Source organism: Ictidomys tridecemlineatus, chromosome 3, assembly GCF_052094955.1.
Source record: "Ictidomys tridecemlineatus isolate mIctTri1 chromosome 3, mIctTri1.hap1, whole genome shotgun sequence".
Lineage (NCBI taxonomy): Eukaryota > Metazoa > Chordata > Mammalia > Rodentia > Sciuridae > Ictidomys > Ictidomys tridecemlineatus.
In genome coordinates this window covers 205413382-205438477 of record NC_135479.1, presented here as the reverse complement: position 1 = coordinate 205438477, position 25096 = coordinate 205413382, and the positions used below count along the sequence as shown (strand labels likewise).

Genomic DNA, 25096 nt, shown 5'->3' with positions numbered 1-25096 from the left:
GAGCCTGGTTGTTATTTGGGGTTCTTGGCTGAGCACATTCACCAGTTGGGAAAAACAAAAGATTTTGTTTCTCCTCAAATAAGCTCAACTGCAGTCCAAGAGCCTGAGGCAGCCCAAAGTCCCTCCCCCACTGGACCAGGACAGTCAAGAGGAGCACAGTGCAGCGTGGGTCCCTGTACAGCGCGGTCCCAGTGCAGCGGGCTATGCGGGGAATTACCAACACTCTCTTAGAAGGTCGATGTTTTAAAACATAATTCTTCTTGTTTCCTCTTTTTTTCTGATAATTTTTCATATTAAAAAGCACAGATAAGCCAAAACCGGGAGGAAAAAAAGATCTCCAATAAATCCTGCTATCAAGAAAAAAAAAATTGACCTTTAAAGAACATTCCTCCCTTTTCTGTGTGTGAAAGTCCTTCTCCATCAAAGGCCGCACATCATTTCTCCATGGATGATACTCCTTCCCACGCAGTAATATATTTGCGAATGTTTTAACATAAGCATTATCTTAAAAGAGCTGCACTTTTAAATTTGTGTGTGTGTGTGTGTGTGTGTGTGTGTGTGTGTGTGTGTGTGGACATGACAACATCCTTAAAGCATAAGCATGGTAGCTTCTGTAGGAGTTCTTGGTGCTGGATTCCTTTGTCAGAGGGTATTAAAAACATTAGGGCTTGGGACACAGACTCCAAACTAGAATCCCGAAAACTGGCTCTGGTACATATCACTGCCAGAATTGTACAAGTGTCCTCTACACATTGTGCTTTCATAGAGCTTTGTGGATAAATGTGCCAGACCATATTCTTTAAAGCTAACAGAAGAAGAGGGCGGCGGGGAAAAGACTCACAGTGGTACACACCTGCAATCCCAGCAACTCGGGAGGCTGAGGCAAGAGGATTGCAAGTTTGAGGCCAGTCTCAGCAATTGAGCAAGGTCCTAAGCCACACAGCAAGACGACCCTGTCTCAAAATAAAAATCAAAAGGGCTGGGGAGATGGCTCTGTGGTCAAGCACTCTTGGGTTTGATCCACGATCCACAGTAGGAGAAAGAAGGACTCCCAGGAATAAGCCGATGGGAGGTCTTGGGGCCATTGGGGCAGTGGACAGGTTTCCGTGGGAGTGAAAGAAGTTATCTCAGTGAGAGAACCCACAGTGTGGTTTCAGGAAGTGGCCCCAGGTGAGTAAGATCTGACTCAGGTTTGACCAGGTCCTTGTTGGCACTGAGCTCTGACCCATTCGCAGGGTCTTACCGTGGCTGTCCAGGGTTAGTTCCCTCCCACACTGATCTGCTTTGCGCCCTGTGCTGCTGGCTGACTGGACTCCCCTCCCGTCCCCCATACGTGTGATAACAAGGTCTTCCACCACTGCAGCTTTGAGTTTTGGCAGTTGTTGAACACTGAGACTGCAGTTAATCGCTCTGGGCCGCCTGTGTTTATTTAGATAATTGGGCTGGCTGCTCTTAAGTGGCCCGTCTTGGCAGTGGGAGCTCCTGGCACCCCTGATCTTTGGCTGAGAAGCCCGGACCTGCCCACACTTGGCCTGGGGACAGCCTGAGCCCCGCCTCTGCGGCCCGTCCTCTTGTTAAGGAAATAGCAGAATCCCTGGATCCTTCCCAGAAAATGTAACCGCAGCGGGAAGGGACGCCCCACCGTGGACGGCCCACGGGGCTCAGTTCTGAGTCCCATGGCCTCGTGTGAATGCCATGTGCTCCTGTTCACGGCTCATGCTCACTCATGCTCACTTCCTTTCCGGTTCCCTTCCACCTAAGTTCCAATGGGCCCCAGTCGCTCCAAGACCTGTCATAAATGCCTCTGGGCAAGCCACCGGCTAAAGGAACTCCGATCCGTCTCTGGACAGACCCCGCAGGGGACAGATCCCGCAGGAGAGGACGATGTCGCTTTTGGAAGAAGGTCTCACGCTGGCTTGTTCGTCTTCCTTTTTACTCTCGAGTGTGGTCGTCCCTCTTGTGTTGGTTTGGGAGAGCTGCTGTGACCTGTGCCACGGACTGGGCGGCTCAGATACCTGAAATGTGTGTCTGGGGGCGGGGAGCGAGATCAGGGTGTCAGCAGGCTGGTTCCCTCGGGGCCTGGCTCCTTGGCTTGCCGTCTTCCCCCTGTGTCTTCACACAGCCATCGCTCTGCACATACCTCCTCTTAGAAGGTGGCCAGTCATCTCGGATGAGGGCCCATCCTTATGACCTCATTTTACCTTAATCACCTCTTTAAAGACCCCATCCCCAAATAAGGCCACATTCTGAGGGACAGGGTTAGGCTTCAATGTATGCGTTTTGGAGGGGAAGAAGTAACCCAAAACAGCCCCCAAGGTGATTCCCCGTGTAGCCTCTTCCCACAAACCCTAAGAGGGTCTGTGTGCCCAGGAGAGTGTGGCTGAGGTCAGAGTAGGCCCCTCTAACTGCTCTCTGCGAGAAGCTAGATGCCATGTTTCCTTTTAAACAATTAAATTTTGGAGTATTTGTTACATAGTCATAGAAAATGGATATGCATTTTGATACCTGGAAATGGATGGCTGGGGTAACGGAATCCTAAACTGTGGGAATGCCCCTGGACTAGGTGACAGAGCTGAGCTGGGAGGACCCTGAGGGGGGTTTAGGGTAAGTCTGGGGGCTTGAGGAGAAGCCCAGCCGCTGTAGTCTTTGTGCCCTTTGGCCGCACGTGGCCTCGGAGCAGAGCTTGGACTCTAAGGGGAATGGCAGGACCTGCTGGGACGTTCCCTGAGGGGCCTGGGCTGCCCTCGCCCCTGATTTTGGTTGGAGCAGCTGTATCTTTACATTTTACTCCGCTGTGCCACACAAATATAACCATCTGTGTGTGGGATGGTGGCAGAAGGTTGGGAAGCTCCGTTCAAGACAAGGGTGTGGTGTGTGACCCATTGTGACCATTTCACGCCGGCCTCCCCATGCCTGGCTGTCTTGATGCACTTCCAAAGTGGGTAGCTAAGACATCATGCCCAGAACACGGGGGCACTGCCCTCCTCCCTCTGCACCCAGGACAGAGGCTGTTTTGAGGCAGGAGTGAATACCCTCAGATTCTTGGAAACGTTCAGTAGGAGCATGTGTCCCCTTGGAAGGGTCCCGACAGCCAGGCACCCCTGGGGATGCTTGTAGGGGCATGATGGCATCTCATTCATAACTCGGTGATCACATGCACACACATCCTGACCTCTACACAGCCGCTCCGTCCCTTCCCCTGAAATTTGTTCTGCATGCAATATACATGGAATAGAAAAAGGTACCAGCCCTGCACAATAAACCAGAACCTACAAGTTCAGAAATAATAGACTGCGGGAAAAGCACACAAAGGGCTACTCTCTGTACTCTTCCAAGAGGCCATAAAAATTTGTAAAATCAATGTAACAATCAATAAAAATCCCAACAGGAAAAAAGAAAAAAGGCTACAGAGATCATGTGTGCAAATATGAACACAAGAATCTCAAAACCATGGGGAAACGTTCAAGGTCATTCATAATTCAAGAAACAAACGAAAACGGTGCTGCAGGATCATTTTACACCTCTCAGATTGGAAACAGCCAGGAAAATCGTACATATGGCTGCCAGAATTGTAGGCAAAGCCCAAGTTATGCCTCACTGTTTACACACAGAAGGTGGTGGGACAAGATTTTGGAAAGAACTCTGATGATACACATGAAGAACTGTAACCATGCCCATGCCCTCGTGGGTAGAAGATGTCTGAGAATGTCTCCCAAGAAAACAATCTAGGAGAAAGAAGAAGCTACAAACACAAAGTCATTATACGTTACTCAGAATATTTTGAAAGTCCAAAGCAACAAGACTCTCCAGCCACCAGGCAATGGTTAAATAAGTGGGTAATGCAGGGGCTGAGCTTGTGGCTCGGTGGCGGAGCGCTCGCCTAGCACAGGCGAGGCCCTGGGCTCAATCCTCAGCACCACATAAAAATAAAAAAAATAAAGCTGTTGTGTCCATCTACAACTAAAAAAAAATATTTTTAAAATAAATGAGTGTGTAACATATTCCTTGAACAAGATGGTAGGGAGGGATGGACAGAGTTAGGACCTTGTTGGTCACCTGGAAAAACACCCAGGACAAAGGAAAACGAAAAAAGCAGAATGCAAATTACCATGATGCTTGAGACCGCAGGGCTTTGAAGAAATAAAGAACAGATGCGTTATCACCTGGACACAGTGTGCAGTTGGATCTTCTTGTTGTTTCTGTTAAGTATTATTCCAGTGTTGGTGCAGAAGAGGAAAATGATGATGATAGTGATGAGGATGAGGATGAGGATGACGATATTTTAGAAAGGCCTAGAAAGGCTCTCTCCCTCAGTGTCTGAATCTTAAAGCCACACTTCACTGTTGTGAAAACCGAAGCCGTCCCTGACCACTGGGGGCTTCTTGGTGATGTGTGACACCCTGAGCCTGAAGCACATGCGAGAGGAAACGCATGCCAGCCACCCTCTCAAACCAGATGTTCCGGGACGCAAACTGGAGAACACCCTCCTAAAGGCGGATGATGAGATCCAGTCTGTCTACTGAATCATGCCAGGGTCTAGGGTAGAGGATAAATAGCCCTTTCCCCTTCTTCAAAGCCGGGCGGCCGAGCTGCAGAACCTACCGGGAAAGCAGAGCTGAGATCACACACACGCTGGCAGCCTGTGGCCTGGATGTCGCCCGTAGGCATGTTTTGTTTGGCTCCCTTGGTGTTTTAAAAGCTGGAACATTTCACATTTTTTGAAAACCCAGATTTCCAGCGTCTCATGAGTGGTCAGAAGCTGTAACAGCAGGCCCACATTCCCAGACGACCATCTCTCTGCAGGAGCTGCGTGGGCACCTCTGTGTGCTGGGGTGTGGTGGGGGACTCTGGTTCATTCACACGTCTCCAGGTTCACACGGGCACTTGTTCTGTGCCAGGCGCCACTCTCGTTGCTGGGAATTCCACAGACCTGGTACCTGCAGAGCTCAGATTCTGGGGAGATGGGCCACACCCAAACATCATGGAGTCCTTCCACCCGAGGAAGAAAATCAACCAGGGATGGCTGGAGGAGGGTGGCAGTGACAAGGTGCTGCTCGGGCAGGTGCTGGGGCACTGCTCTGAGAGGACATTCCAGTGGATTCCTGGACCATGACACTGGGCCAGCTACACAAAGGCATAGATAAGAGCCCAAGCCATGGGCTGGGGATCTAGCTCAGTTGGTAGAGTGCTTGCCTCGCAGGCACAAGGCCCTGGGTTCAATCCCCAGCACCACCAAAGAAATTTAAAAAAGAGAGTCTAGACCAAAGAAGTAGCTTGTGCAAAGACCTGGGGGTCTGAATGAACAAAAGATGTTCCTGAGATTTCGAGGAAAGGGGACAGAGTGGCAGGATGTCAGCCAGGACCAGGTGCAGGGCTTCACAGAGGGGGCAATGTCATCTATTTAATCTTAATGACATCCCTCTGCCTGACAAATGTAGGGACGCAGCCCTGATGATGCAGGCAAGAAAAGCCCAAAGTGGGCTAAGTGGGCCGGGAGCACAGAGGCCAGACTAGAGAGGCTCGGGCATCCGAGGGAGTGCCCAGGACTTGTGGATAGGTCGCTGGGGGGAGCGGAGGTCCAAAGAGTGTACTTTTTCAGGTGGGTGACATCAAAGCCTCTTTATACAGGAGGGATCATGGGATGACTTTGTGTGCCATGCACAGGTTAAAACCTTGAGGCGTGGTTTACCTGGGCCCAGTGAATGGTCTCAGCATCCAGTTAAATGAAGAAAATGTACCCACAGGCAGAGCCTGGCCCCAAGGTGCATCCGCCTCGGAGGTGAGAATGAGGCTGAGGTTTGCACACAAGGCTGAGGCTGAGACGAGTTGAGCATCCTCAAAGGCCACCCTCGGCTTTCCCTTTGGCCCCCTGCACGCGGCCCAGCACAGGCAGAGGGGCTCCGGCATCTGGTCTGTGGCTCACAAAGGCAGGACAGAGCTTGCTCAGCCCGAGTGCCCCGAGAGCGGGGACAGACAAGCCGGATGGGGAGGCAGGGGCTGGGAGGGACTCCACAGGTCCTCCTGCCTTGATCAGCTACTGAGGGGCGCAGACTCCATTCACAGACCCGAGGAATCCGCCAATCTCCACGGAAACCTGTCTCCTGGACCTGGTGCCCGTTAATACTTCATTTGACTAATTACGTTTCCCCTTGGAACCCAGGTCCCATCCACCTTCCAGGAACACAAGGCAGCAAAAACTTATTGGATTTAAATCCTTCAGCCGACAGATCTTACTTGGCTGAAGGAACTTTTCCCAGAAGAGCAACTGAGACAATCTATTATTGCTGCTTCCCCAAACACACGCAGCCAAGTGAGACCCAGTGAGCCCGAGAAGTGGGTGCCCTTCCCCTATATTGCTGTGGGGCTGGGGGAGCACTGAAGAATGCATACAGAAGAAACAGAGCCCGAGGCGCCCTCCAGGACCCCGCAAGCGCCCTTTAGGAAACTCGCTTGAATAATAAAAAGGTCAGCAGTTAAAAGAGTGAAGTCCTGTTCTGCAGAAAGAGGTTAGATCCAAGAGCTTCTTATTTCACCACGGAATTCAGATCACATAAGGAGATGGGAGGATGCCTCTGGCCTCCCTGGGGAGAAAGGCCAGCCCAGAGTGCCCAGGCAATGGTCCCCTCACCTAAGACAGTAGCAGGGAGAAGACAGAAAGTGTGGGGACCCTGAACACAAAGAAACCAACGGCTTCTGTCCAAACACGAGCAGGTGTGATTTGAGAGGGAGAATGGAGATTCAGGAACTCACAGGTCACTCAGGGGAACGGAGCAGAGGAGAGTGCCGTTAGCAGCCGATGGAGAACCCCCTCACATGGGCCTCTCTGCTCATTTGGCCGTCACACCTGTGAAGACAGGAGCCCCGTCCCCCAGGTCTACTTAAGAGCAGCTGGATGACCATGCCTGCCTGCCTTTGGGGATCTTTCAAAGTGGCCTTTTAACAGATGTCCACATTCTCAACAGAGCAGCTTTCCCCCAACACTGGGTATGGGCCTATATTGGTCCATTTTTAGTTACTACAACAAAATACCTGAGACTGAGTAACATTGTAAAGAAAAGAGGTTTATGAGGCCCACAGTTCTTGTCCAAAGTCAAGGGCCCACATCTTGTGATAGTCCTCTTTCTGACAGAGTCCTGAGGCAGCTGAGGGCATCAATAGGCCAGAGATGGGGACAGCATATGTGTGTGACTCTTCTGGACTTTCACTTTCTTCTCTTAAGGCCACCAGTACTCAGTCATAGAGACTCCACTGGTCCACTGGGATGAATTTATCTAATCCTAATCATCTCCCAAAGGCCCACCTTCTTTTTTTTTTTTTTTTTTTATAGAATTGGGGATTAAACCCAGGGCCTTTTATCACTGAGCTACATTCCCAGCCCTTTTTGCTTTTTGAGACAGGGACTCCCAGAGTTGCCCAGACTGGTCTCAAACTTGTGATTCTCCTGCCACAGCCTCCCAAGCAGTTGGGATTAGGCCTGCACCACCACGCCTGGTGCCTGAGGCTCCCCTTGGAAACACCCATAATCAGATTAGATTTCCTTTTAACACCTTCCAGGAGGGATTAAATGCCAGCGGGGACACACTTAGGCCACACCCAGGCCCTAGCATTCTACCCCCCGCCCCCCTACCTCTAAACCTCCTGTCTTCATAACCTAAGTGACAATGGCTCCATCTCCAACAGTCTCAGGGTCTCAGTTTATCCCAGGATTATTTCAAAAGCCCAGAGCCTCCTCTGAGACTCAAGGCAGACCCCTGCAGCTGTAAGCCTGTCCATAAAAACAAGTCCTCTCCTTCCAAGATACCACGGCAGGCCAGGCTGGGGGTGGGGAAACATTCCTATTCCCAAGGAGAGAAACAGGGAAGTAGAAAGAGGAAGCTGCCCCAGGGAAGAGTCAACCTCAGCAGGGCCCATGTCCAATCCCAAAGCTCCAAGTTCAGCATCCCACGCACACTACAGGGAGGGGTGGGTTCCCAAGGCTTTAGTGCGGCTTTGCAGACGGCAGCCGGCAGCCGGGATGACTCTCTCATGCAGTTTCCCCGCAATGGGAGCTGCACATTACTGGGGTCCCCCCTGAGGCTCCAGTCCTGTGGTTCCCAGCAGGGGATCTCTGCGTGGCATTCTGCACACTCAGCACCAGCAGCCCCCAGCCCGGACCACGCTGGCAGAGTGCCGTCCTGTGCTGTGCCCCTGGAGGGTGTCTGAGCCCCTTTCCTGACATTCTGCTGCCCTGGAAGGTCTCTGGGCCTGCGAGGGGAGGGCAGCCTCTCTGGATGGCCTGGCCTCCTGTTTCCCATCCTGGTGTGAAGCCCTAGCTTGCTTTTATCCTCACTAATCCTGCAAGGGGTTTCTTGGTCAGGACCCTCACCTGCTTTTCTTAGCTCCTTCCTTGGCCAAGCTGTGTGTTGATTCCAACCCTTTCCATTCTCTTTCCTTTTGCTCTCGAGTCTCACAGTCAGTCTGACCAAAAGCAGCCCACAGTGCCCAGGACACAATGTAATGCGCTTTGTCCTTTTGACGTCTCCTCGGCTAAGTGAACTAGTCCGTCACCATTGGCTTTCACAAAGCCTTGGGGCATGTACACAATGAAGTCAGGGTCTTTACTCCTTCATAACCAGGGTGACCTTTTCTTCAGTCTCCAAGAAGATCCTTGTTTCCATCTCAGACTGATCCCTAGTCTCTCCTCCTGAGCCCTCACCAGACTTTCCGGTAGTGCTCTTCTTATATATAGTAGCATATTTCTAGCTTGTTCCTTCAGCCTCTTCCAATCTCTGTCTGTTATTCAGCTCCAAAGTCACTTCTACATTTTGGGGTCTAGTTAAAGTAATGACCCATTCCTAGTTATAGTACTGACATTCTTAGTACCAATTTTCTGTATTAGTTTGTTTGCATGTTTTTACTACAATAAAACACCTGAGCTGGGTAACGTTATAAAGGAAAGAGGTTCTGGTTAAATATCAAGGACCTGCATCTGGCGATGGCCTTCTTTCTATGTTTTGTGGTACTGGGGATAGATAGAACCCAGGGTCTTGCATATGCTGGGCAAGTACTCTACCACTGAACTGCACTTCCAGTCCTTTATTAATTTTTGAGACAGGGTCTTAATAAGTTGTTGAGGCTGGCCTTGGACTTATGATCCTCCTGCTTCAGTCTCCTGAGCAGCTGGGATTGCAGGCGTGGGCTACTCTACCTGGCTTGGTGAAGCCCTCCCACTGGCAGAGTCCCGAGGTAGACCAGGGCGTGACAAGGCAACAAACAGAGAGCATATGTGTGTCTCTCCTGGATTCTCTTCTTTTAAAGTCACCAATTTTCTACCAGAGGAACTCTCCTGGGATGACCTAATCCAATCCTCATCACCTCCTGAAGGGCCCAGCTCTAAGCACCAGGGTCAGATCAGGGTTCCAACCTCTTAATAGCTCCCCATGGGGAGTAAATGTCAGCTCCTGAACCCTGACCGTGCCCATGCCATCACGAGTCCTTTGGGGCACATGATCCTGGTGACCTGGCTCTCTATTGAGTCACCTGCATGTTCACCCATACAGTCAGGCCAATTACTTTTCATTTTTAGGTCCAAGGTCCTCCTGAGACACAAATTTACTCCTAATTTCACGTGCCATTCATGAATAAATCATAACGATTTAATACATCAAGGGCTCATTTTAGAAGCTGATCAATAAGTGTGACACTTCATCTGTCTCATGGGTGGGTCTGCCCTTCCTGGTAACACAGTAGAGAGACATGAAGCTTTTTCACTACCACAGGCTGGAATTTGATGGCTAATTTTGTGCATCAATATTCAGTATCCAGTTGTTTGGTTACAAATCAGTGTGGTGCTGCAGTAAAGGTATTTTTTAAGATGAAACTAACATTTAAATCAGTACACTAATTTAAATCTGGAGTAAGACAGATTGCCCTCCGTGGTGTGGATGGGCCTCATGTAATCAGTTGAAGTCTGATTAAGGGCAAAGACAGATTTCTCTAAAAAGGAATTCTCAAGACTGCAGGAATTTTGAATTTGAGACCTCAGGATCGACTCTCCCTTTGGCTTTCCAGTCTGCCAAACTGCCCTGCAGATTAAGACTTGCCAGCTCACAATCTCCCGCCTTTTTCCAAATTTGTGCGCGCACAAACACACACACACTAGACCCTGACTAGTAATACAGGCTGGCTCTGACGGGTGGAGCTATCAGACTACACGAAGGCATCATCTCTTAGCTCCAGACTGCAGGCCTCTAAGTGGCTCTGAACACTCCACATGGAGTGCAGCCTTGAGGTCTTGAACTGGCTCCCCACTCTACCTGGACACTCCTTCCCAAGTGTCTGCTGAGTCCCTCCCTCATCTTTTCTAACTCTCTGCCCCACGTGAACCTCATTCCATAAACTCTGGCTTCTTCACAGCATACCCTGCTTCTCCACCTCCCCTCTCTGGTGTGATTTCCTCCTTAGACTTGTCTGCACCTGACACATGACATAAAATTGTCAATCAGTATCCGTGAGGGATTGGTTCCAGGGTTCCCTGCAGATGCCAAACCCCATGCGTGCTCAAGCCCCTTAATCAAAATGGTGTAGTGTTTGCATACAACCCAGACACATCCTCTCATGGCTTTAGATCATGTCTAGATGATGCACAATACCTGGTGCCATGTAAAAACTATGTCAATACGTGTTACACCATTGTTGAGAGAATAAGAATGGGGGGTGTGCATGTTCAGTGTAGGCAAAAAATTTCCCCCCAAATGTTTTCAATCTCGATCTCAATCCTATTGAATGAATCCGCAGAAGTAGAGCTCACAGACGTGAAGCCCGCTGTACTAGTTCCTTCTTTTCTGCTTTCTCTGCCGTCCACTGCTGGAAGGTCAGATCATCAGTGTAGAGATGGTGTTGGTCACTGATGCCTCCTTGGTGCCTAGAACAGGGCTCTGCATACAGCAGGTACTCAATAACTGCTCGACTTTCCCTCTGACCCAGATGCTGGCCACTGCAGTGACGTCTTTCCCAGGGGACCCAGGGCCCTGATCCACTCAGCACCTAACTATAAGCAAACAAAAGCACGCACCGAAGGGGGGCAGCCGCTGGGCTTCGGAGGCGCAGGTGTCCCTCTCCTGGGTCCTCCTGCCGTAGGTGGCGGAGTAGATGTTGAGGAACTTGGATTGGTGGCAGTGCAGCTTCAGCTCCTGGTCTTCACACACGGTTTTGTTTTTCAGTTCATCTGGAGTGGAAACAAAAGCCGGCGGCACCATCAGCTCCCCTCGGAAGCAACAGGAACGGTGAGCACTGTCCAAGTCCTGGTGCCCAGTCCTCTGAGCTGTACTCAGGACCTGTCTGCCAAGGGCATCTGTGGCCCTGGGAAACAAGTCCTCTGCAGGAAGCAGTGGAAAGTGACCTGCAGACAGCAGGGAGACCCCAGGAGTGATACCAAGGTGCAAAGAACAGACGCCAGGTGAAGGGAGCAGAGACCCGGACGCTCGGAGCCTTCCCTCCCCACTCGCGGATTCCTTGACTGCAGGGCCCTCTAAATGTGGACCTGGGACTCTCACAGGGAAAGACCAGATCTGACCTTCTGGGAGAAGCACCCAGGTAAACCGCACTGCCAATGCCACCATCCACTTCTCCAGAGACGAAAGAGAAGCAGAGATGCTATAAAAGCAAACTACTAGTACTACTGCTATTATGATATTATTATTATTATTTTGCTAGGAAACTGGGCCAAAAGAAGGTGCTGAGTCTGTAAAGAATCCCTGTTTGTGGAAGTGTTAGGAGCTGCCCCACAACCAGGAACCCCAGGTAGGCAAAGTTTGCTTATCTGTTTGCCATAACAAATTATTTGACTATTATACAGTGACATTATAAGTCCACTGTCAAAAAAGAAAAACACTTTATTTTTTAATAGCGTATCCCCAAATCATTCAATTAGTGAAAGGTTTTAATAATGATTTTATTTTTAACATATTTGCTAACACTCCAGCCACGAAAGACTGCGTATCCTATATTTCCATTTACAGCTGTCCCCACATCATCCGAGCTCCTGCCTTCTAGGCTTTCAGTTACCCACGGTCTGAAAGTAGCCCATGGAAAATTCCAGAAAGATGGACTACATTCCCATAATTTTTATCATAGTAATTGTTATAAATATTTTATTATCATTGTTGTTAAACTCTTACTGTGCCTTGTTTATAAATTAAACTTTATCATAGGTAAGTATGTATAAGGAAAAAAAATCACATATATTTCAGGCACCCACTGGGGGTCTTGTAACACATTCCCCCTGGATAAAGGGGGACTATGGTGCAGTCACCGTGTGTTCATTGACAAGGGGAATAAATTCTGAGAAGTGTGTCACGAGGGAATTTTATCATTGGGTGAGCATCACAGTTACTTCCCCATGTCTAGATGGTACCGTCTGCTACATACCTACGCTATCTGGAATAGATGATTGCTACTAGACCACAAACCCACAGCATGTTACTCTCCTGAACACCACAGGCAATCGCAACACAATGGTAAGTGTGTGTGCACCTAAACACATCCACACACTGAAAAAGCACTGTAAAAATACTAAGTTGATAGGAATTTTCCAGACCCATGGTCCGTTTATGGGACCATTGTCATATAGGTGGCCTGTCACTGACCAAAACGTAATTATATGACATGTGACTGTCTACACTATATTCAGAAAGGGAAGTCTTCAGGGGCAGGATGTAGATGAGTGGTTTCCTGAGGGGATGTCAGCAAAGAGCAATAGAAAATGGGCACGGGGAGCGTTTTGAGGTGGTAGAAATGTTCTACGGCTGGACTGTGGTCATGGAAGCAAAACTCGGTAGATATAGACTAAAGATCATCAAACTGTGCACTCAAATGCATGATCTGTATGCTACAAAATTATACTGACTTAATAATATCTTTAACTTATAAACAATAGTAACTAATACTCACTTTTTTGTGTGTGGGAGAGGATACCAGGAATTGAACTCAGGGGCCCTTGACCACTGAGCCACACCCCCAGCTCTATTTTTTTGTATTTTATTTAGAAACAGGGTCTCACGGTGGCTCCCCCAAAACACAAATAACCCAATCAATAAATGGGCCCAGGACATGAACAGACACTTCTCAGAAGAGGATATACAATCGATCTTAAATTGTGTACTCTTCTGAGTAGTGAGTAGTATGTTGAAATCTTTGGCCACCTTGGCTCTATCCCACCCAGGACATGAATCACCCCCTTTTTTTTAGTGTGTCCACTTGATATGTGCTACTTGCCTGTTAGTCATTCACTAGCTGTCTTGGTTACCAGATTGACTGTCACCGTATTGCAGTACTTGTGTTCAAATTATTTGTATTTTACTTGATAATGGTCCCAAAGCACAAGGTTATATTGATGCTTGTGATTTTACTATAGTATGTTGATACAATTGTTCTGTTTTATTATTAATTGTTGTTAATCTCTTACTGTCTCTAATTTATAAATTAAACTTTCTCATAGGTGCATATATATAGGAAAAATAGAGTACACACGAGGTTGAGTATTCTCTGTGGTTTTGGGCACCCCTGGAGATCTTGGAATTCTTTCTCAGTGGATAAGGGAGGACTACTGTACGTAAAATGGGAGCATTCAGGATTAATCAAAGGCTCAGAGAGGAACTCATGTTACAGATGCACAAAATCCCTACCCTGTCTAGTTCCCAAACCACCACCCCTGCCTGTTAGTTGGACACTAGGAAGATCCACATGCAGAGGGCACAGTAGACCTGTGGCTGGGAAAATGTGTAGAAGGCCCTTTACCTGCTCACTGGAAACAGCATAGCAGCTTGAACTTAGAACCAGGGAAAATTTGTTTCCTTTTTTTTTCTAAATAAAAAGAACATATTGACCCTGACCCTGACTTTGGAGGCTTTGAGTCTTTTGGGTGAGTCATCTCCACAAACGCATGAGGATTTCCATGCATTATGCTAAGTCCCACCAACACTGACATTTTCTTCTGACTTCAAAGGCCCAGGGTGAATTTAATGCAGACCAGAGGCCAAGCACCCACTTCCAACTGGGAGAACACCAGAACATGTGAAGAATGCCTTCCAGGGGCAGAGCTTGTCCCCCCAAAAAGGGCAGGAAAAGGCAAGAAAAAACCAAGCTTTATCTAAAAAATGGAAACTTTTTTTTATTTTTTTTAAATCAGACTAGATTTTCATTTATTTATTTATTTATTTGGTCAGAATGTTGAAAAATTAGATTTTTTTTAAAGGCACATCATGAAATGTACCTATTAGCCACATCTCTGAGTTCCAAAGGCCATTCATTGAAGGTAGCCTAGAGGCCAGCAGAACCCACCCAAGGTAACAAAGCACCTGCACGTGAGGCCTCCAGAGATTTCTGTCTCCACATTACAGGCAAATGATCGTCCAAAGTGGAGGGGCCTGTGTCTGTCACATTATGTCCTGGGGGTCACTGTTGTATTATATTTAGTCACTTGGTTCTTTGAGAATGTGCTATTTCACCTAAGAGTGGCATTTCTGGGCTCCAAGGGACAATGGGACTACTAACATAGTTACTCCTTTTCTTAGAGGACTAGGTTTTGCTTTGGGGCTCATTTGCTCTGCAGTGAGGGGTGAGGGCTGCCCTCCAGAAGTAAGTCACCAACACTCCTGCCTCGTAGGTGAGGAGCTGCACAGGAGCTTGGGGAGGTAGCGAAGTGACCCTGCATAGAGGACCCTGGAATGACACTCTCCCTCCTGATTCTACCCATTACAGGGCTGTGTGGGACACCCCATCTCTTTTTAATAATACACACACAGGGGATCCTCAGCTTGCAATGGGGTTATGTCCTCATAAACCCATCACGAGTGGATAATATCATTTTTTAAACAGAAATCATGTTTTTAAATCAGAATTTAATGCATTTAATATGCCTAATCTACCTAACCTCATCGCTTACCAGCAGAGCGCACTGTGAAGTATTGTTATCTCCCCTGGTGGCTGGATGACTAACTGGGAGCTGTGGCTTGCAGCCATAGCTCAGCATTGCAAGAGAGGATTGTACTGCATACTGCTAGCCTGGGCAAAGATCAAAATTTGAAATTTGCTAGGCTCAATCCCTAGCACCAAAAAGAAAAAAAAAAAAAGTGTGGTTTCTACTGAATGTGTATCACTCTCACACCATGATGAAGCTACACATTAACATCCTAAGTCTGGAACCATCCGTACAGTTACTTATCAGTAGTAGCCTTTTAAAGATGGGCAGCGGAACAATTTGCCATGATAAAAGTATCTTATTACGGGCATTTCTTAGGATAGCTAGAACATGGTGACATTACAATGTAGACAAGCACTTGGTCACTTGCGTTTTTAAATTCTGTACAGTGTGCCCTGCCATTTCCCTCACCCAGGAGAGGCCAGGCCATTCCCCTCACTGCCCTCGATCACTCAGATCTGTCCCAAGAATGACTATCTTCTTACATGAATGAGAGCTTCCATGATTGCACTCTCCTTCATGACAAGTCTGGTGCTGAGCATTTTACATGCACCACGCTATTTACAGTCTCTAGACAGCCCTGTGGGGAAGCGGCATTATCTTCTTTTACAATGGAGTCCTGGAGCCTCAGAGAGAGTCCTGAACAGGACCCGAGAGGACACAGCAGCTCACAGCAGAAAGGGAAACAGATCCAGAATTGCCTAGATCTAAGACCTCACCAGAACCAAAACTCTCTGTAGACTCGAGATAGAGAGAATGGAGGGAACCCGACCTCACTGGGGATCTTGCACACATTTCTGTAATTCTCCAAGGCATCCGGTAATGGAGCACACAGCACAGGGCGGGGTCTGGCTGTTCTGCAATACTCAGACCTGTTTGTAGGTATTTGTGATTGTGTGTGAGTGTGTGAGGGTGTGCATGACAGTGTGTATGTGTGAGCATGTGTGATCGCATTGTGTATGCTGCAGGGTGCCGGGTATATGATAAGATGTGTGTGTCAATGGAGCATGTGGTGAGTGTGCACATGCATGGATGTGTTGTGGGTGTGAACATGCGTGGATTAGTGAATGTGTGAGTGCATTTGCATGCACAGTACCCGGGCAGAGCCACAGGAGCAGTTCCAAGGTTTCCAGGTCCTAGCAGGGAGAGGGTTTAGGAGAAGCTTGGATGTCTGCAGAGAGGATCCAGGGGTTCTCCCCAGATGTGCAGTGGAGAAGTGGCACCCATGTGGCTCTGTGCCTCCTACCCTCCAGCACCCAGGCTGCAGTGTCTTGGGGAATTCTGGGCTCCAGAAAGAGAACCAACAGAGAACAAAGTGCAAAAAGTGAAAATGATTGTGTGGGGATTATAAAAATCATCACTCCTTATGTTTTGGTTAAAGGCTGTTGTTATCATTTCTTTTTCAACGGATTAATTAAGAAAGTCTAGGGACGCAATCCCTCGTGGTGTTTCTCAGGCACACGCTGTGTGCATGGAAGAACGACCCACTCATTGAACAGGGATTATTTTTTGGCTGATAAAGGGTTAATCACAAAACCAATTTGCATTAGAAACAGCAAGAGTCAGTGGAGAAAAGCAGAGAATCAGATAGGAGAGATTGCTCTGGCCATGTCCTTCCTCTCTCATCCTCCTTGGAATGAAAATGGCCAACAGAGTCTTGGCCATCTATAAAAATCAGAGAAGGCAGTTTCTAAACATTTGAAGCAGTCGTCTCTGGTGACTGCCTTGTCTCGGTCCTCAAGGACTCCAGCCTCCTACCAGGACTGCCTCTAAAGAGCAGAATTAGTTCTGCATTTTGAGGAAAATCAATGGCTGTTCCTTGTCACCTCTAATAGTTAAGCGTCAGTCAAACTGAGTTTTACGCACTGGGAAGGATTTTTAAATTCATGGATTTATAAAAACACACACCCATTCTTTCTGCCTGTCTGTCTCTGTCTCTCTTTCTCCCCAACGTTTCTGTTAACAAGGTTTCAGAGTTGGATAAACACCAGGGGCAGAGAATTTTCATCAGGAGATTCCAGGAAACCGGGAACCAACCCCACAAGCACTGTTCCCCCCTCAGAAGTTACTTACTAGGTTGGCATTTAAAGGAGACCAGGAGGTATTTACTGCTTCCTGGGCAAAGGTCAGGTCCAAAGACACGGCTATTGACCAGGAGGTGGCAGGCCCGCTGGTTCTGGCACTCGTCCAGCACCTTCTAGAAGGAGGGGTAGAAAAGGCACAGGCTTGTGAACGCACACCGTGTCCGCCAGACCCCACACCTGTGCTGCTCCGGGCTCTGAGGAGCGGGGTAGCCTCCCCACCGGGCCTAACTGTGTTCAGGACAGAAGTACCCACATGTGGGTGAGGGCGCTGGCTCCCTGCTCCTTCCCGAAGGAAGAGACCTGATCCAGCAGAGCCAGGACCATCATCTTAGGACCATCACCCAACCAGCTCAGCTGATGCTCTGGTTGATTCCTTTGGCAAAAGTGCTGACTTCCGGAGGCTCCAGGGGACATGGGCAATATCAAGTGTCAAATAGCAGTGACGATCAGGAATCATCCATACAGCTCCTCCCCTTAGAAGAAGCTCTACAGTGGGACAGGCAGGGATAGCTGGTCAGTGGGACAGGCCCCAGACACCCCAAGTCTTTCCAGCTCATGACCCAGCAAGAGACCAACAAGTGAAAATTACCGCTAATTCCACCATGATCAGACTCAAGGGTAGAGAGCCCATGTCTCCCTTGTGGAGCAATTTACTCAGTGGGACACTCAGGCACTGTGCTGAGTATTTATTCTAAAGCTTTCCTTCCTCTCTCTCTCTCTCTCTCTCTCTCTCTCTCTCTCTCTCCCCTGATTTTCCTTTTTTTTCTAGGCAACTCCTTCATTTGATCACGCATCTGCTCTGTGGAAGCTAATGGACCACCTGATCCTGGGCCATAGAAAGTTCCAGTGTTTTACTGCTATTTTTCCAATTCTTGGTTTCCAAAAGGAACAAACCCTGTCTGTGATTAAACTCAGAGGTCCCAGACTTGAGGACTTGAAGGATGCTGGCTCTACTAGGTGTCACCTGTCACCTCATGGGCCCAGCAGGTATGGACCAATCAACAGAAAGATGCCCAGGGAAGCCCCCAACTCCCCAGGAGGTGTTGCTCTCAGAGGACGATGCATGTTGGCCTGGTCAAGGGTCACCAAAAGTGACTCGGATGTCACAGGACGGCGCCTCGAGGACAAGCTGTGTCCCAGCTGGAAAACACAGAGAGGGGACTTCCTGTTGACGTTAGTCTTGGGTTGGGTCAGTCGTGGTCACCTGAGTGGATGTCAACCTGTCCCCTCTCTCTCTGTCATGAGCAAACTCTCTTGGAGGAAGCACCTTGCCTCTGTTCCCAGCTAAGCTTAAAAGTCACAAAGGAAAGGATCTCTTCTTGATCTCTGGATAAAAGAGCAGGGCACAGGGATGCTTCTGGCAAACGAGCCTCCGAACAGCCTCAGAACAGTGTTCACAAATACTAACTTGTCGGCCTGATGGAACATCCTCTTCCCTCGGGGCACCTGGCCGAGGCAGGAGCTCCCGCCTGCCAGAGTTCAGGCTTTCTCAAAGGAGGCACTTCCGGCCTTTGGGCACTGGCCAAAGTACTTATTATGCACCTAAGAGGGCAGCACACAGCTGGACACCAGGGCTGGGTGGGCAGAGCAATGGGAGCAGATCAACAGGGAATCGGGGCCCCTGAGGGGAGAATTAGGGTAGGTTGGGCAAACCAGGAAACTAACTGCTTGCCTCCATCGAAACATGTTGTCACTCATCAGAGTGTGGAAGCCGCGTCAGAGAATTCATTCCAACCCATGCTTTCTGGCCCCGGGTTAATATTTTCACCAACCACGTGACTGCCTGGACACCAAGATTCTTGGAATGAGAGCAATAAATGTGTGTGAAACAGAAGACCCTCCATCTCATCATGATACTTCTGCCTCTCCTCTTTGGGCCCTAGGAAGAGGGACACAGCATTGAAGGTCATTCTCCTTCTCTTTAGTTATCTCAGTGAATTTATCTTTATCTGTGTTTTCTATGGCTGACAAAATCAAACTGCTTCTAACTTTCCACCTAAGCTAAACACCCAGCTTTCAGTGTATTCATCTGGAACTTGGGAGTCTGAAAAACATCCCAGGCCAAGTGTCTCCATAATCTTGACCAACTACTTAAAACGCCAGGATTAGTGTATGGAAGTGGCTTGGGTAACTGAAAACCATGGGTAGTCTAAAACCATCAGTGAATGTTAGTTTGCCCTCCCTCTACACCATCTTTCCCCAAAAGGGAATGACTTAGAGTTCCCTCCCCCAATTCCTGGCTCTATCTAGAAGAAAAAATAATTCAGCAGAGGCTGCTCAATGTAGCTCCAGAGAATAACCAGGACAATGTGATTATCTTGTGGAGAAGCAAGCCACAGTTTTTGATATTCCTCTTCCTCGTGTCATTCTCTAAGAAGTTGATCGTGACCTTGTACATCTGCTTCACGGAAACACGGTTTCCACCAAAGAATTCCTTTTCTACTTTAGTATTTGTGGGGGATGTGGACCCAGTGGTTGAAGCCCAACTGTGCAGTAAGGAAGATGCCTATGAATAAATTCATATTGCAAATGTACTAAGGGAGCTCTCCAACAGGTAGGGATTATATGGACTCTGGTAAAGGCCTTTGAGAAGCAAATAATAGCTCACCTGCCAAATAGGTGATTTGTACAAATTGAGATTTTCAAGGACCGGATTTGCTTCACAAATACATATTCAGGGAGAGACAGAGAAAGAGACTGAGAGACAGAGAGAGAGAGAGAGAGAGAGAGAGAGAGAGAGCTGAAATCATTTTATCATCTTAACACATCTACAAAAGGTAATACCTGCAAGGTAGTGGGTGCCACACAGGTTAAGCTGTCTTCCCTCTGGGAGGCAGGCTGCTGGGAACTACACATTTGGTAATCTTGCCCATAAAATGCCGATTGGACACTGATTGTAGAATGCCGAGGGCACTGCAGATTCAAGTGGTCCCCGTCACAGGCATAGGCGGTGTGGTTTTGCAGGAGTTTGGTTAGGTAACCTGGAAAATATTTAGCTGGGTTATAAGAGGCCCAGGAACCCACCACTCCTTCACAGTTTTGGAGCAGGAAGACATTGGTTCCCCCAGGGAAGGGGCTGCTCAGTCAGGAAGATGTGGGGTGCGGCCGCCATAGCTGCTCCAGCAGAGAAGCCACCAGAAGTGGCCAAGTTGGAGTTCCAGGAGCAGATGCCGGTTTTCATGTCTGGGCCAGAAACCGTGGTCTGGGGTGGCCCACGGTGAGGCTCTGAGGGCTCCCTTCCCTCAGGAAGCAGAGGGGACAGGCCAGGAGCCAAGGAGTCTGGAAGTACCCCTATAAAGGAGGAAAACATGCTGAGTGGGAGTCCCCCAGCCTGTGGATGCCTGTCCTGAGGGACACCAGGCTCTCTGCTCTCCCAGGCCTTGCTGGGGTGAGGGGATGCAGTTTCACTTTGGGAAACTTCTCCAGGGCCTGTCCCCACCCCTGCTGGAGAGGAAAGCCAGGTGGCCCCCTGCCCTGTGTAGGGCAAGCTGGGAAGAGTGTGGGAGGAGAGAGGGGGAAAGGATGGTGGGGTTTGCTGTGGGTTGAATATGGCCCCCTGAAGGCAGATGTTCTCCAGGAACCTCGGAACGTGACCTCATTTGGAAATAGGGTCACCACAGACATAATTAGTTAAAATGAGGTCACACTGGGGTAAGGAGGTCCCTTGCTACCACTTGTCCTTATAAGAGGAGAAGGAACACAGAAGACAGCTGAGTGAAAACTGAAGGGACATCTACAAGCCAAGGAAGGCCAAGGACTGCCGGCCACCACGGGAAGCTGGGAGAGGCAAGGAAGGAGTATTCTTTGGAGCCTTAGGAGAGAGCGTGGCCCTGCTGATGCCTGGACTCCAGACTTCTGGCCTCCAAAATGTGGGGAGAAGGAGATTCCCTTCCTCCTTCTCACACCTCACGAGGTCGACCGCCAGGCTGCTGGGAGCAGAGCCAGGGACTTTCTGGTGAGGTGTGTGGGAGATGCAGTGGGCAGCCCTCGGCCTCTGAGAGGGAGGAGTGAAGGACAGCTTCAGAACGCCCGGTTCCCACACCGATAACCCCTGCTTACGTCGCTCCATTCAGGTTTCAAAATCCTCCCAGGAATGTGATTTCTGGCCAAATCAGTTCCCTGAACTTCCTGGAAACTCACAGTCCAAGGGATTGAGATAGTCTGGCCTGGGGTCATCCCATTCACCCATCTAGAATGTTCTGAAGAGGCTGCGAACACCTACAAGCACACTTAACCCAGGCCTTGGGCTCCCTCTAAACTTTTATTTCCACCCTTGAAACCTTAAAACATCCCACCAGTATGTACAGCTATAAGGCACAAATAAAAAAAAGAAAGAAAACCATCATGAGAAGGACCACAAATTCAACTACCCTGAGTGAATCCCCTTGGAGGGGCAAAGTCTAACCCTAACCCTAACCTAACCCTAACCCTAACCCTAACCTAACCCTAACCCTAACCCTAACCTAACCCTAACCCTAACCCTAACCCTAACCCTAACCCTAACCCTAACCCTAACCCTAACCCTAACCCTAAGGGGCACCAGGCACCAGTGTGTCTGAGTCCGGCACAAACAGCCAACATCACCATCGTGGTGCACCTGGCCACACACATCAGAGGCCATGCTGAGGCCCTCCAAGGTCCTGAGCCCTGGGCCAGGGTCTCCCTGAAGGGCACCCAGGTGGACCCTGACAAGGTGAAGGACACTGGCCATTCCAGTCTCCTTTGTGGGATCTCACTATGAGCCACATGCTGCTTCCAGGGACCCAGGGTCACACTGATGCTACCTCTAGGCCAGCACCCAAGACTGTGAGCCCACCACTTAGTTCTCGCTCTTCAGACTTCTTATCAAAAGCTTCTTGTCCATGACTGTATCATTCCCAGGACCCTGATGAGTGACCAGCTGGCTACCATACCCAGGTGATTCTAAGAGCATGACTTTGGCTCAAAGTTCATGGTCTTTCCAACGGAATTGTGTGTTATCCAGCTACATGAAAGAAATGACAAGACCCGGGGGCTATGGAGCCACAAGGCAGGAGGGACCTTGCTCCACATTCCTGGACAGAAGGAGTGCCTGCTCCACAGACTGTGAAATGGGTGACAAAGAAGCTTTGGCTGTGTTGGGCCATTATCTTTCTTCACTCTGTTTGTCACATAGTCTAGCCCATCTAAACAGAACTTGACCTCTGCAGAACCATCTGAATCAGAACATGTGTGTGCAGTGCAGTGGCCCCATACCCACCATACCATACCCACCATACCATATCCACCATACCATATCCACCATACCATACCCCCCACCATACCATATCATACCATACCCACCATACCATACCCACCATACCATATCCACCATACCATACCCACCATACCATATCCACCATACCATATCCACCATACCATACCCACCATACCATATCCACCATACCATACCCACCATACCATATCATATCATACCCACCATATCATACCCACCATACCATACCCACCATACCATATCATACCATACCATACCCACCATACCATATCATACCATACCCACCATACCATACCCACCATACCATATGCACCATACCATACCCACCATACCATACCCACCATACCATACCCACCATACCATATCCACCATACCATACCCCCCACCATACCATATCATACCATACCCACCATACCATACCCACCATACCATATCCACCATACCATACCCACCATACCATATCATACCATACCCACCATACCATATCCACCATACCATACCCACCATACCATACCCACCATACCATAACATACTATAATATACCATACCATACCATACCATACCCACCATACCATACCCACCATACCATATCATACCATACCATACCATACCCACCATACCATACCTACCATACCATACCCACCATACCATACCCACCATACTATACCATACCATACCATACCCACCATACCATACCCACCATACCATATCCACCATACCATACCCACCATACCATATCATACCATACCCACCATACCATACCCACCATACCATATCCACCATACCATACCCACCATATCATACCCACCATACCATACCCACCATACCATATCCACCATACCATACCCACCATACCATATCATACCATACCCACCATACCATACCCAACATACCATACCATACTATAACATACCATACCATACCATACCCACCATACCATATCATACCATACCACACCATACCATACCATACCATACCCACCATACCATACCCACCACACCATACCCACCATACCATACCCACCATATCATACCCACCATAACATACCCACCATACCATAACATACCCACCATACCATACCCACCATACCATATCATACTATACCACACCATACCATACCATACCATACCCACCATACCATACCCACCATACCATATCCACCATACCATATCCACCATACCATATCCACCATACCATAACATACCATACCATAACATACCATACCCACCATAACATACCCACCATACCATACCCACCATACCATATCCACCATACCATAACATACCATACCATACCATACCCACCATACCATATCATAACATAACATACCATACCATACCCACCATACCATAACATACCATACCATACCCACCATACCATACCCACCATACCCTCTATACCAAACCATACCCACCATACCATACCCACCATACCATACCCACCATACCATACCATAACATAACATACCATACCATACCCACCATACCATATCCACCATACCATACTCACCATACCATACCATACCACACCATACTATACCATACCAAACCATAACATAACATACCATATTCTCACTCTGAAAATGGAATTCTGAGGGCAGAGCCTCAATGGCTCAATGTGCAGAACTAACAAGTTTGAGCTCATTTGGGCCTTTTGTGCTCTGAGGCAGAGGGGAGCCCCCACCTCAGTCCTAACCCTATGCAGTACAAAGAAGATACGATAGCAATAAAACTTGCACTAAATTTAGTTCAATGCCTTCTTTGAAATCTTTGCCCACATCCAGACTGTGGATAAGAGTCGATGTCAAAATAAAATAAACCATCAAGCCACCAAAAGACACGGAGGAAATTTAAATTAATATTAAATTAAATTAATAATAAACTAATATTATGAAATGGAAGAAGTCAGTCTGAAAAGCCTACATACCATGTACTGTATGTCCAGCCCTATGACATTCTGGGAAAGACAAAACTATGGAGACGGTTAAAAAATGACTGGAGACTGACAGGAGTGAGTGGGGAAGGAGGGTGAGTGTGTGGTGCACAGGAGATTTAGATCAGTGGGATGACTGTGTATGACGTGAAATGGTGCATACATGCCACTTCCATTGTCCAAACTTTTAGCGTGTACAACATCCAGAGTGAACTCTAGTGTAAGCTATGGATGCCGGGTGGCAAAGATGTGTCTGTAGCGGTCCATGTCCATCAGTTGTAACAGACACTCCAGTTGGATCTTTATTGCAGAAGAGCCCGTGTAGGGAGGCAGGTACAGGGAAACTACTTCCTGTTCAGTTTTGCTATGAACCTAATGCTTCTTTAAAAATAAAGTCTGTTTGAAATGAAAAACAAACCAAAAAGATACCTATGTCCCCCCAGGGCAGAACCGCAGACAAGGTTCAGCAGTGGGGAGGGGCTGAGCGGGTCCAGGGGAGCTGGCAATGCTCAGTTCTTAGTCTGAATGGTACACAAAGGCTGTACTGGGTGAAAGTTCACCCTGCTATCCAGGATTTATGCACTTTTATTTGAAAGTAGGTAAATGAAAGGGTTTGTTTAAAAAAAAATTCATCTGTAGTTATAGGCAGAGAAATGGCTCCAAAGATGTCCACCTCTCTTAACCCCCAGGACCTGGATTAGGTTACCTTACATTGTACAAGGGACTCTGTAGGTATGATTAAGCCAAGGATCCTGAGAGGGAGAGACTACCCTGGATTATCTGGGAGGGTCCAAGGTAAACACAAGGGTTCTCAAAATGAAGGAAGCACAAGGGTCAAAAAAAAAGGATATGTTACAGGGAATCAGG

The 25096-nt window shown here is 48.4% G+C and overlaps 1 protein-coding gene across 5 annotated transcripts in view; it reads right to left on the bottom strand.

Annotated features, from left to right (window-relative positions):
• The window catches only part of Eva1c (eva-1 homolog C), a 79507-nt gene that overhangs the window by 22263 nt on the left and 32148 nt on the right, over positions 1–25096 (bottom strand). For 3 of the 5 annotated variants that reach the window (XM_005323534.5, XM_078044533.1, XM_078044534.1), the window contains 3 exons: positions 19828–20024; positions 17033–17156; positions 11054–11206 (listed from right to left, as the gene is read on the bottom strand). In XM_005323534.5, coding sequence (XP_005323591.3) covers positions 11054–11206; positions 17033–17156; positions 19828–20024 — 474 coding nt within the window. The remainder of the gene's footprint in view (positions 1–11053; positions 11207–17032; positions 17157–19827; positions 20025–25096) is intronic. The other 2 variants (XM_040286978.2, XM_040286979.2) reach the window with 2 other exon arrangements.